Genomic DNA, 14,287 nt, shown 5'->3' with positions numbered 1-14,287 from the left:
GTAAACTTACGGCAGTACCAATATTCTGAAACCTTCCAAAATTTTAGTGTCAAAGCTTGGGAAACTTTAAGCAGTCTAATTAAACTTTCTCATCAGAATCTTCTTAGAAGCACGAGTTAAACCACAGTATATCATGACACAGACTGGTGAGCTGAAACACCAAACAACGAGACCAAGGAGCCTACAGAAGCCAGTCGTGAGGCTGCTGCCCACCACCGCCCATCCTGCACAACGCTCACCGCAGACTGGACGACTTCTACTGCAAGACCACTAAAAGTGGAGGTACGCCGACTAGTGTATGAGACCCTCTTATGAATAATATACGCTAATCACATCAAATTAGGATCCTATGCTAATCTACATCAAAATTTAAAACTTCACTACTCTACACGACAAAGAGTAAAGGATGATTAGCACAGGATTTTTCAGGTTACTATGAAAATTGTCTTTCCATATTTTTAAAAGATAAATCTCAAAAAGCAAACTGATTCTAAATTTAGAAACTAGTAAATTTTTTCCTTTAGGTAGAAATCATAAATATTAGGCATGTTATACTCATAACTGATACCTCTCACAAATGAGTACAAACAAGCTTCATCAGTATTTTTTCTAAGAGCAAGAAGGATCTAGCTAAAAGGATCGACACAGGAATTAATGCCCCAACAGGCAATACTTTTAAAGAGCACCTAGTCTCAAGCCAGTATAGTGATGTCAATAGTGTTGTACAAAAAGAGCAAAAAAAAAATCTTCCTTTCAAAAGTCCAGAAGGAGCAAAACGTACTTCGCTACTGTCTACTCTCCCAAACGCTTTTTCTGAGGTAAAGCGTTTATGACTCAAGAGCCAAGCATCTCATCTGACCACAGTCTAATAAGAGACTCCAGCAGAACTTAAAACCACGAGTTATTAACTACTACATAACTTACAGGCATAATAGCTGGAATACCTCACAGTATTGTAACATTTTACTACTTGTGCAAAGTGCTTTTATATAAACAGCTGCCTGTGAAATTTTTAGAAGCTCCAGCATGATCAAACGCGGCTACAGCTTTGTCCAGAAGGAGCCTCGGGAAGGAAATCATGGGAGTTGTTTGTGTTTCTTTCTGAAACAGGAAAAAAGCAACCTGTCTTTGTTTTTTTGAAGAGCCATAAAAAATAAGTTTCTCACCTTCTGGTATTTCTGCCACCATTTATATGAACACTGGTCTTCCCATGAGACAGGTTTTGAAGGAACTATCTGGCACTTATTGAGGGATTCTAACTGAACTGCAGACATGGTTGAAGGCAACACACACTCAGGAAGAATCTGCACTTTAGCTTGCTGGATTCTGAAATAAAGAGAACCAGGCATGTTGTTCATTTTTGAGATAATCTTAACTCCAACTATTAAGTTTCTAAACATTATGGGTAATTTTAAACACTAAGAGTTTCAAAGTTTTCTTTTTTAAACATATTCATCAAATGCTATTATGATACAAGAAATTTTCAAAAAAATACTATAGTTCATAAATCATACCAAAGTTAAAACCAAAGGTAACCTAAGATTTTTTTATCTCACTGTGGAATGGAAAGGAGGATTTTTACATTTCAGATAGCCTATAAATGAAACAAAGTTTAAAAAAATCAATATACAACCAACCCCTATGCATATCTCGATAACTTCTAAATTAATTTCTCAGACATCATTAGACACCCCGCCCCTCCCCTCGCCCCGTCTCTTTACGTTGCCCGACTCTTACATCTATGCCTGCTCATAAATCACCGAACCTGAGCAGTAGGTAAAGAAAGGAAGAGAAATCAAGAAACCATTTACATGGATAAGATTAGATAAGACTAAAGAATTACACGTAGCCTTATTTCTATGTGCATTCCTTTTCTCATTCCTCGGCATTTACCCTGAATACGCAAAGAATCAAAATATCCATCATATTATCTTTTTTTACTTTAAAAATTATTTCAACTCTCATGACAGTAAAGTCATCATTCTAGAATGCTACTTGAGAATATCATAATTGCAAACATCTCATCATGAATTAATGCCAAGAGGAAGGTTGTACCTCCAAACCACTGTCTCATGAGCCATTTTATCTTGTAGCATACCTTTTCAAATGCAGAAGGTATCAACACATCCAAACGCTGGAACAAAACACTGTCAGACTGATGAAGTCAAATATATTACAAAATAATCACAAAATTATTACAAGTCTCTGCTTCACTATGAATCATGCTTAGGATTTCTAAAGTGGTCTTTCATTGTAACCACTGTCCCAACCCACAAAAACTTATGACACTTTGATACTTCTGATTTATTAAATGAAAACAGCTAAATGTGTCTGAAAATATGTAGATTTAATTTAACGATGATATCAGAGTCACTCCACTAACTTCAATTCCTTCCTGCAAGCTCAAATTTATGTCTACAAGACTCTGGAAAGCGGTAAAATAAATTTGACTAGGTTCAAACTACATTCAAATGTTCTTATATTATCAGACATCATTAAAAACAAAAGTACCTGAATAAGAATTATGTTTTACCCACCTAGTATGTAAGATTTTATTATGATAAAAACATAATGCTACTGAAAAATCAGCTTAGTGATCGCTTTAATCATTAGTCTGTACCCAGGCTGTCTGAATTGCCTCACAGGGTTAATTTTTTAAGCACTGCTCTCTGTTCCTTTTGTGAAGCCCGCCCAGGGTCCGCTGCACACGGCTGCTGCTTCTCCCAGCAGCTGAGTTTTGGTTGTAACATAAACTACTTTTGTTTCTTCCTGACCTGTTTATGGCAGTTGTTTTGTGATTACAGTTGCATAATTTACATAAATATATTTTTGAAGTGGAAGGAGTTTTCTTTTAAATTTTATTTTATTCAAGTATAGTTGATTTACAATGTTGTGTTAATTTCTGATGTACCGCAGAGTGATTCAGTTATATACGCACACGTGTGTGTGTGTGTGTGCACGGGTCTGTGTGTATATTCTTTTTCATATTCTTTTCCATTATGGTTATCACAGGATATTGAATATAGTTCCCTGGGCTACACAGTAGATTCTTGTTGTTTGATAATTTATATAAATATTATAGCAACTGATAAAATATAAGTACAAAATTGAATCTGCTTCAATGAATATTAGATTGAGCCAAAAAAATGCTTTCAAATTAGGTTCAGACAATTCTAATGGTAAGAAAAAAAGTGCACAAATCTGCAAGGCTTCTGGTGCTCAGAGAGCCTTGCGAGTATCTTCAGACCCTCTCTGTGAAGAAAAACTACAGGTATGAACTGCAGATACATGATGCACAATGAAAGCTGTTAATGCAAGAAAGACTAGTGCCATCTCTAACCTGCAGACCCAATTCGAAGAAAGTACCCTGTCTTTCCATCAAACGTAAAATGAAAGAAGGGACATTTATAGATTTTAAGTTAAAATAAAATGTTTAAGATATATATGTGTAAATTTTTATGCCTTCTAGTTTTAATTAACCCTTTTTACTAAAAATTATTCATCTCAATTATGACAGGTAAGAGAGCTTCTTTTGTAATTCCCAATAAGAGTATTAGTCTCCTTTTCCTCTCTACATGTGAGAAATACTCAGGAACTCCTGAGGAGTCCTACGGTGATTCAATGATACACTTCCATTTTTTTTTTTTAATTAATTTTTCAAATAAACTTCCATGTGCTCAGAAGATGCCACAGAAATAAAGACTCACTCTGGAAAAGTAGAAGTGTACTTTTTACATATGAAGAGTCATTTATGTAGAAGACAAATGACTATTTCCTGGTACTACATTACTAAAGAAAAGGAAACTGGCCTGAGGTGCAAACGTGCGAAGGAGGAATTCAGGTTTAGTGGGAAGAGCACTGGTTTGGAAGTCAGGGACCTAGAACCAACCAGCCGGTGCCTCCTAGTTGTATGACCTTAGGCAAATTACTTACCTCTCTAGCACCTCGTTTCCTTATTTGAAAAAAGAGGAGCTCGCGCTAGATTATCTCCATAGTTTCTTCTGTTTCACCATTTCCAGTGAAGGTAGTGACAGGACCAGAAGGGCAGTGGAGACAGAGGCTTCTCACTCCGTGGAGGTCTTTTAAATTAAGACAGACTCACTTTTGTGAGAGGCTGTGTTAGTGGGTCTCAGGGATACTACAGAGAATGGGCCCTTTCCCAGTCCCATCTGGCCCTATCAGTTTCACGCTCATCTCTACTAGAGTCACAGGTATATCCCTTGACCTGCTTTCACAGTTAAGCAAACTGGTTGTCCACAATCACAAGTCACTGATGTCGACAGTCTCAGAAACATACTTTTCCCCAAGTCAATTTGCCATTATGGTTTCTGGAATACAGTATTCACAAATACTCAAAATTTTATAAGCATAAGGATAGGAAGTACTTTAAAAATGGAACTGTTAGTAAAATCCACAGCAAGAAAACAGCTTGCCGACTGTCTCAGTGCAGAGCCCTCGGGGGACACTCTTTCATTCATTCACATAACACGGATGGTCCTAAATGCAGAACACATAGAAGTCTCAGCCACTGTCCTGAGCAGCTCGCCTCTTGAGGGAGACACACACAACCCTATGACAGTACACTGTGTTCAGTGCTCGGAGGGTTTGCACAGCAAATGTTCTGGGTGGGGGTCACCAGGAGGGTAGCACTAACCCCCCCGAGGGCTCTGGCATCCTACCCCTCCTTCTATGCTCTCTCAAGCTCCAAAGCATGGCTGACCCCTCGATATTTTCATAGTTCAGTAATGTTTATGAATGCCCACTATGTGAACAAAACAGACAAAAAGGTATTGCCCACAGGCAGCTCGTATTCTTTTTTAAATCTTTAAAGATCCCTCTGAGTGTCCATGTGTTCGGAAGACGTTACCTGCGCAACACAGAGACCTGACAAGATTTTCAACCGTGGCTACAGATAAGAGACCAATTCACTAGGGCTGGGGGGACCCAAGAATCTGTTTCTAAGACTTCACTGGTGATTCACAGGTACCATAGTGAAGAACCACTCCTATAAAAGGAAACGTGCAGCGCTGAGGACAATATGCCGTGTGGATTTGGGGGAGGTTTGCCTGCTTGTTTGTTTTAAGAGCAAAGGTGAACTGCCTTTTTAAAAATGAGGTATTCCTTAAATTTGTGAAAAAAACCCTAACCATGAGAGCCACGCCAGAAGAGTAACTGCTAAAACAGAACCCTCCGAGAATTTCTCAACTGTATACGGCACAGAGATGACAAGTGCCTCCTGATCACTTATTCAGTATATGATCCGTTACAGGTGAGAGCACGTTCGCGGTGGAGACGGGCACTCCGTGTAAACGCTCCTGCACGGTCCAGAAGGAGCAGGTGGCAGGCTGACCGCCAAGGCTCCCCAAGCACAGGAACGCCACACACAGCTTGCCAGGCTCTGACCTCCCACCCTTTGCAATCTGAAGAGAGGTCTTCAACCCCAAAGAAGCCCTGCCCCACATGACACTGCCTGTAGGGTTTACATAACCGTTCCCAAACCTAGAGGGACATTAGAATCACCTGGAAATCATCGGAAACGATGCTCTGGCCTCCCCAACGGACTGATGGCTCTCTAGGGATGGGATGGGAGGTTGGAGCTCAAGCATCTATAGTTTTAAAAACTTCCCAGGGCATCTGATGCACAGCAAAGTTGGAAACCCCTAGGCTACACTTTCAAAGGGAAAAGAACAACTAGTTAAAAGTCACAAAATGTGAAGGGTCAGCAAAACAGAAAAAATATAAGGAAACCATTTCATTTTATGATGTTCAAGGAGCTTTAAGACAGATGGTGTTTCTTACCCGTCTGACTGTGTCCTGAGCTCAAGGACTTTGAATCTTTGTCTTCCGATTGCTTTCACTTTCACAATCTCAATTCCAAAATCCTGTTCTTCTCGATAGGCGTATATCTCTGCTGTTGTTCCAAACTGTGCTTCCCTTTCCTGCACGTTACTTCCAAGGTAAATTTTAAAAAGGAAACAGTTTTGAACATTTAGTTTCCAGATATGCAAAGTTGACAAAAGCAATACACATGGGGAAACAATTTCTAGCAATCGGCTCTCATTGCAAAGCTATTTAATTTTATTTATTTTAGAATCACACAGGGAACTGAGACATATAAAGAGGCTTCAGGAAGCACAATTAGAGCCCATTAGGAAAAGAACAGACTGCTAGTCATTGAAAATGACCTAGGACTGATAGGAGTTTAAACTCTCACTTCCCAAACCAAACATTCTTTTTATTCAGCAGACCATCCTTTCTGCTGCTTATCGGCAGCAGTGTACTGGGGGGCCCGGGGCGGGAGGGGGACCTTCCTGTATGGATTTCCTGCCTCTACCACTGATTTCCTCTAGTTGTCATGGGGTACTTGAAATTCAGCTTCAGTTTAGCGCGGGTCTGTAAGAGGACAGCTTCGGAATTTTGAGACGGTGAAATAACGAGTTGCTCTTTTGTAAAAGTAATCCTTTACATTACATTGTAAAGCCCTCTTTTTCTTTAAATAAAGATAGTTCTTGAAAATAAGATTCTAGAAATGTTTTTCATTAAATATTAATGATATAAAACCTTTCAAATACCAGAAAGTTCAAATGTGTGTGAAAGGTAAAGTCTGATTTAGACGGCGATGATCATACCGAAACACTGCAACTTGCACTTTCACACTTTTTATCCGAATGTTCTACTTCCCAACCTCGTCCCATCTCCTGTGCATGCACAACAGTCGTCAGTTTGGGCTTTAAAACCACCTCTCCTGGGACTGCACGAGGGACGGTTAAGTCAGTCAGCTCTCAGATTTTACCTGTAGGCAAGCACCGCAAAGGTTCGATCCTTCTGAATTAAATTCCGCACCATACTGACTTCCTGGGGACTGAAAAGCTGAAGAGGTAAGGTCTGCCCAGGGATCAGGATCATCATCACCTGGGGCAGGACTGGGATCACCGGGCAGCTGTCGTCGTCGTGCAAAGTGCGGCCATGAAATTCCTCCATATCAGAGCCCAGATACTACAGGGGGACACACACAGGGTCAGTGTCATTCCAGATATGGAACAAAAACACACGCTCAACACACTGAACGGCAAATCAGCATAAGGAAACATACACAGAGGGTACAAATATTTAAATAATAAACTTGCTGTATCAGCTCCCACATGAAAATCTATTTTGGACTCTTAGAAGTAGAATTTCTAATTTCTTGTGAAGAATCTCTCACATACATAAAAATTCAAGAGCATTTTTTAAGTTCAAAATATTGGGTTGGCCGAAAGGTCCGTTCGTTTCTTTCCGTAAGACGGCTCGAGCAGCGCTTACTTGTCTTCAACTTCACTCAAAACAATTTTGTCAGACTGTATCGTGATAGCTGTCATATCAGCGTGCATTTAAAAAGAAAACTGATCAAAATTGGTGAATTTTTGTGTAGTCATTTACATACTGAAGATGGAAGAAAAAACATTTTCGTCACAGTATGATTTATTATTTTTAAGTAAGGTAAAAATGCAACTGAAACACACAAAAGAAGATTTGTGCCACGTAGGGAGAAGATGCTGTGACTGAGCGAACGTCTCAAAAGTGGCCTGCGAAGTTTCGTGCTGGAGATTTCTCGCTGGACGATGCTCCACGGTCGGGTAGACCAGCTGAAGGTGACAGCGATCAAATCGAGACAGTAATTGAGAACAATCAACATTATACCACGCGGGAGAGAGCCCACATTCTCAAAATATCCAAATTAAGCGCTGAAAACCATTTGCACCAGCTTGGTTATGTGAATCACTTTGATGTCTGGGTTCCACATAAGTTAAGGGAACAAAACCTTCTTGACCGTATATCCTCACGCGATTATCTACTGAAATATAACAAAAATGTTCCGTTTTTAAAACAAATCGTGACAGGTGACGAAAAGTGGACACTGTACGATAATGCGGATGGAAGAGTTCGTGGGGCAAGCGATATGAACCACCACCAACCACACCAAAGGCCGGTTTCATCCAAAGAAGGTAACGCTGTGTATATGGTGGGACTGGAAGGGAGTCCTCTATTATGAGCTCTTTCGGGAAAACCAAACGATTCATTCCAACAAGTACTGCTCCCAATTAGACCAACTGAAAGCAACAGTCGATGAAAAGCGTCTGGAATTAGTCAACAGAAAATGCATAATCTTCCATCAGGATAACGCAAGACCGCCGCATGTTTCTTTGATGACCAGGCAAAAACTGCTACAGCCTGGCTGGGAAGTTCTGACTCATCTGCTGTATTCACCAGACACTGCACCTTTGGATTTCCATTTATTTTGGTCTGGACAAAATCCTCTTAATGGAAAAATATTTTCAATTCCCTGGAAGACTGTAAAAGGCACTTGGAACAGTTCTTTGCTCAAAACGATTAAAAAGTTTTGGGAAGATGCAATTATGAAGTTGCCTAAAAAATGGCAGGAGGTAGTGGAACAAAAGGGTGAATATGTTGTTCAATGAAGTTCTTGGTGAAAATGAAAAATGTCTTTTACTTTCACTTAAAAACCAAAGGCACTTTTTGGCCAACCTGATATTTGACTTTGACTAACCTAGACATCTCTATGTCCAAAAAGCATAAATGACAAGTATAAAATGCTAGAATGTCAAATAACACTCTGGGTCCCAGTAGTACAGAGAATAAGAAGTACTTTAGTAGCCCCATTACTAGCAAAGACATAAGAAGGGCACCAATTCTTCAAAGAATTACAACTAGTAATAGACATGGTATCAAACTGCTTAAAAGTTACAGCTTAAGACTGTTTATCTACTGTCAAGAGCCCACATCATCCTCATCCACAACTTCTGGTGTGAGGTAATTTCCAGTAATGCTAAAAGCAGTCACTCGTTTTCAAGAACTTCCATCTACAGTTAAATGTACATATTTATCATACGGGATCTGTTACAGAATTACGTACTGTATGTGACGTCGGAAGACTAGTGTCAAAATTTATGATGTTTGGTTTCTTGGGTTCTTTGCTATCCTGGTCTTCAACTTCCATTTCAATTTCATCTTCTTCCTCATCCTCTGCTGTAAAAGTACAATATTATAAGGAAAAAAAACCAAACAAAAAACAGAGGCATAAACATGTAAAAGCTATGTTCCCTTTCAAATACATAATTCCTTCATGAAGATTCTGGGCCCATGAAAAGAGAGGTTCTTGTAAACACCACACACACTTGGGAATCTGGACAGCACTGTGAAGAGGCAGCTGGAGGGCTGGGGTCTAGGCTGGGCTCTGCCACCAACTACTTTTTTAAAATCAGTGTTTAATTTTAGAATAGTTTAAGACTTACAGAAAAGTTGCAAAGATAATAGAGAGTTCCTGTATACCTCACAACCATTTCCTGATAGCTAATGTCTTGTTTTAGTGTGGTACGTTTGTCATAACTAAGGAATCAGCATTGGCACATTACGGTTAACTGAACACATTTTATTTGGATATCCTTTTTTTTTTTTTTTTTTTTTACAGTACGCGGGCCTCTCGGGCCTCTCACCGCTGTGGCCTCTCCCGTTGCGGAGTACAGGCTCCGGACGCGCAGGCTCAGCGGCCATGGCTCATGGGCCCAGCCGCTCCACGGCACGTGGGAACCTCCCGGGGCACGAACCCATGTCCCCTGCATCGGCAGGCGGACTCTCAACCACTGCGCCACCAGGGAAGCCCTGGATTTCCTTAGTTTTTAATCTAATATCCTTTTTCTGTTCCAGGACCCCATCCAGAACACCACATTACATTTAGTTGTCATGTCTCCTTAGCTTCCTCTAGGCTGGGATGGTCTCTCAGACTTTGTTTCTGATGGCTTTGACAGTTTTGAGGACTACTGGCCAGGCATTTTTGTAGAATGTCCCTGAATTAGGATTTGTGTTTTGGGGAGGAAGCCTAGGGAGGTGAAGAGCCATTTTCATCATGTCCTATCAAGGGTGCATATTATCGATGTCACTTATAACTACTGAAGCTGACCTGGGTCACCTGGATGAGGCAGTGTTAGTCAGATTTCTCCACTGGGAAGCTACTCTCCCCTCCTTTCCACACTGTACTCTTTGTAAGCAAATCACTAGGGCCAACTCACATCTAAGGAGCAGGGATTATGTTCCACCTCCTTGAAGGGGGACTACCTGCATAACTGATTTGAAATTCTTCTGCAGACGTTTACCTCTTCTCCCTTTCTAGGAACTAATTTTGACACCTCAGACAACTCATCCCACCTGATTAAACCTTCGTTCCCTCATTTGAAAAATGACAGGCATGAACAAGAACAATCTCTGAAGTTCTTTCAAACGTTTAACTTTAAAGAGTTTCTGGAGAAGACAGGAGGGAAGGAAGGAAAGAAGGAAGGAGAAAGGGAGGGAAAAAAGGAAGGAAGGAGGGGAGAAAGAAAGGAAGGAAGGAAAGAAGGAAGCAAGCAAGCAAGCCCCCAAATAAACTTCTAAATGGATAAAATGTCTTTACAAAATAGTTATTTTCCTTTGTGCATATCATTATTTAAAACAAACCACCTCCAGCTAGGTCTCTGACAAGAAAATATAAATGTTTTTCAACATGGCAACTGCCTTGGACTATCTAACAATTCTTATAAATTCCTTAGATAAAAGGCTGTGTCAAAGAGAACGTAATTATTTCGGGCTTCCCTGGTGGTGCAGTGGTTGAGAGTCCGCCTGCCGATGCAGGACACACGGGTTCGTGCCCCGGTCTGGGAGGATCCCACGTGCCGGAGCGGCTGGGCCCGTGAGCCATGGCCGCTGAGCCTGCGCGTCCAGAGCCTGTGCTCCGCAGCGGGAGAGGCCACAACAGTGAGAGCCCCCCCCCAAAAAAAAGAGAACGTAATTATTTCAATTTAAATTCAAATGTTCACTGGTTTAACACTTCATACAAAATTTTCCTAAGCACAAAGAAAATTCATTAAGAGACCGAGAGATAACAAAGAAAAATCTAAACCGATGACAAAAATATTCTGAATCTACTTCCTTGCATTCACAATTCTGACAGCATGGCTTTCACTAAGCATTTTGACACTATTGCTCTATTACACAGAGTTTAAAAGGTCAAATTTTAGCTTAAAGGCTAGAATTCATAATTTTAAAATTTACATTTTAACTGTTCTAACTTCCTTCTCTCAATGATTTCCTTACACAAAGTAGTCTTTCTCATATATAGGGCAGAAACCCACTTCCCCCACTTGGCTGTTTATCTATTAATGTTTTATTTGGTTGGGACAGATTCTTCGAATCTTAAATATTCAGCTAGTTCCTTAGCATTTAAAGTGGATTACTCTTCAAAACAATTCATTCTACATGGATGTATGGACAATCCAATGCTTCTACAAATAAAACTCATGTATGATTTGCAAAAGCATGATTACCGTATTGACAATCTCTCTGAGCCCTTTCGCACCCGATTTTTTTTTAACAAAACACACTGACTGTTCAGAGCTTCCAGGGTGAAGTGTGATGACTCATCTCATGCAGGAGCACCATGCGGATGCCAACAGAACATCAGCATCTTCCCTGACACACTGGCTTTGGCACAGAGGGAGCGGGGCTGGTGCCTCTGAAAAAACAGCTCAGCTCTTCAGTCAAGTTCAATTCAGCTAAGGTTGCTTCCGGATCGACCACTGAGCCTGATCCTGATTTCTTTCTCTGGAAAAGGTCCCTCCTATATGGAGGGCATGCGTTCATTCTCTTCCTGTTCCAACCCACGCCACTCCCAGTGGGCAAATTAGTCCTCCAAGCACAGCTTCTCTTAGGTCTGAAATCCACAACTGTTTCTTTGCAACCCACGGAAGAAACCCCCAGTCTCACTGGCAACAGATGCAAGATTCCCAACACTCCGACCCAAGCTTCCAGGCCTTATCTTCTGCAAGCCTATCCTAAGTTATAAGCTTTTTGATGTCTCCAGTACACCCCACAGGGCTTTCCCCCAATCCGTTTCGGCCCTGAACAATCCCTCCCTCTGATGGAGGGTAGGGTAAGAGCGTTTGCTTAACTGGCCTAATCAACGGCCTTCTGCTAGGTATATTTTCTGGAGCCTCATATAGATGATAAACCTCCTCAGGGATCAGACTGTGTATCATACCTCTTTTCATCTTCACGACACCTAACATACTTCCTGACACACAGTGAAGGGACTCAGCTAATAGTCTCAGTTTGGCTGATACATCTCTTGGAAAGCATTTCCTGTCTAGAGCATTCCACGGCAAAACTGTACAATTATTCCAGATTTTTCTGTACACAGTATTCCAACTTAAGTCCAAAGTATAAACTTTCATAAAACATGAAAGAGAGAGAAAACTGAGTTTAACATCACAGTCCTAAGTATCTCTAATTAAGCTTGTTCTACCATGTGTTTGAACTATGTGCCTAATGAGAGACCAAATACTGTCTTGGCCGTGAAGTGGTTAAGAGACACCAGCTATGCAGACAAATACACTCGGATAGGAGTCCTGGCCCTGCAACTGTGTGACCTTGGGCAAGTCACACACTAATCTGCCAATCCATTTCTCACCCACCAAACCAGGATTAGAAAAGAAATGTGGAGACGATTAAACGGAGAAACGCATTCAAAGCGCTTATAGCAGGGCCCGTGACGTGGTAAACAGTTAATACACGGTAGCTGTCACCCTTATCAAAGGGAAGAAGTCGAGGAAAAGTCTGGGCTGCTGAGCTCTGTCCCAGTCCCCCTCTCTTCCCCCGACCCAGTTTCAGACCATTTCCTGGGAGCCAAGTTCTGGACACACGGAGGATGGAGAGCATGGGATCCCTGCCTTTTGGGGGAGACCCCCCCTCCCCGCCCCCTAAACCCTTGTCCCCAACCCGGGGGGCCGAGCCGCTGGGAGAAGCGCCGCTGCTGGGTCCCTGGCCGGCGGCCCGATGCGCGGCCCCTTCCGGCGCGGCCCCGCCAGCTCCACAGCGCCCGCCCGCCTCCCCGGCCCCGCCGTGCCGCTCACGGCTCGGGCCTCGCCCCCTCCCGCCGCCAGGGACCGGCCCCGGGCGGTTACCGGGCAGGAGCGGCAAGTGATTGCCCATGTTGTTCCCAGCGTCCTGCGGATCTCCCTCGCCGGCCATGTCTGTTTACCCGCAGAGGAGCTTGGGACAGGGCGGCGGCCGAGCCGCCGGGGGAGGGTCTGCGCCGCGCCGCCGCCGTCGCGCCCCGGGCCACAGCGCCCTCTGGCGGCGCCCGCGGGGCGGACCGCGCGCCGGCCCGCCCGGAAAGGCGCAGCGGGCGGGAGGGCCGTCGCCACGGGGGCCGAGCGCTGTGTCGGCTGCTCTCAGTGACTTGGTGCCCGCCTCGCTCGGTGCAGATCCCTGGCCTTTTGCCGCCCCTGGCACGACATTTTACACGTGGAGAAACAGGCTCAGATTCTTTCGTCTCCACCTCGCTCTTAAAGAGGGGGCCGGGGAGCAAACAGAAACCCAATTATACAGCATTAGCTCCAATTTTTAAAATAAAAACCGTATACACGGAGACTGGGCCAATGCATCAATTATTCCAAGGGCGATTGGGTTATAGCTGATTTTCTTTTCAACAGTCTTAAGTAGTTTACATATATAATTAACATGTATTGGTCGGAAACAAATACTATAAATGATGGTAACACAGAATACAAAAAGGCCTATGATTGGCAAGTGAGATTGTCAGAATATAAAACAGCTTACTCATGATTACTTTAACAAAAATAAGTCATTGTATGGCCAAAAAAAAAAAAAAAATACTGCAGAATGCAAAAAGATAAGTAATTCTGTTGACTGGTAAGGTTCCTGTTTCGGAGGATGGAGAAAAGTTTCCTTAGTATCTTTTCAAGTCATCTTTTCAGCGAAGGAGGAAACTGAAAAATCCTTAGATGCAATAAAACAGCTAAACATGGTGGGGAGGAGAAAGGCGAGAGGAAGGAGCAGCGTCGCTCTGAAGAAAATAATAATGAACGCGGTGTTGTAAAATATGTTTGTTCCAGACGTTCGCTCACTGCAAAGTTAAAAGCCGAAAGAAAACCTCGGGAGAGAGGCTGGTGAATCCATTCACGGTCACTCTGCCTTCTGCCCCCGAACACACCCTCGGGCCTCGGTCGAGTCATTTATGGCCTCAGTTTACCCATTTGCAAAATAAGAACGGGTCAAACAGCGTCTCAGGTTTGTTCTGATTACCAATGGCTGCAGTATTAATGATAGCATCGCCTTTTATGGTTATGTATAACAATTACAGATTATATGTTAATAACAATTACATAGGATACGTTATTGTGATGGGTTAGTAGAATTAAGGTGGTCACTCTAGACAGGTGAAGGATGATAGAAA

The 14,287-nt window shown here is 42.3% G+C and overlaps 1 protein-coding gene across 3 annotated transcripts in view; it reads right to left on the bottom strand.

The window, feature by feature from the left end:
• The window catches only part of CRBN (cereblon), a 50,434-nt gene extending 37,271 nt beyond the window's left edge, over positions 1 to 13,163 (bottom strand). Inside the window, exons 1-5 of one of the 3 annotated variants that reach the window (XM_059077508.2) lie at positions 12,993 to 13,163; positions 8,915 to 9,027; positions 6,794 to 6,996; positions 5,800 to 5,949; positions 1,167 to 1,326 (exon numbers count right to left, since the gene is read on the bottom strand). In XM_059077508.2, coding sequence (XP_058933491.1) covers positions 1,167 to 1,326; positions 5,800 to 5,949; positions 6,794 to 6,996; positions 8,915 to 9,027; positions 12,993 to 13,059 — 693 coding nt within the window. In that variant the 5' untranslated portion in view covers positions 13,060 to 13,163. The remainder of the gene's footprint in view (positions 1 to 1,166; positions 1,327 to 5,799; positions 5,950 to 6,793; positions 6,997 to 8,914; positions 9,028 to 12,992) is intronic. The other 2 variants (XM_059077510.2, XM_059077509.2) reach the window with 2 other exon arrangements.
• Positions 13,164 to 14,287: the final 1,124 nt, after the last annotated feature.

Source organism: Kogia breviceps, chromosome 10 (assembly GCF_026419965.1).
Source record: "Kogia breviceps isolate mKogBre1 chromosome 10, mKogBre1 haplotype 1, whole genome shotgun sequence".
In the NCBI taxonomy this organism is placed as follows: Eukaryota; Metazoa; Chordata; class Mammalia; order Artiodactyla; family Physeteridae; genus Kogia; species Kogia breviceps.
This window is presented reverse-complemented; position numbering and strand designations above follow the sequence as displayed.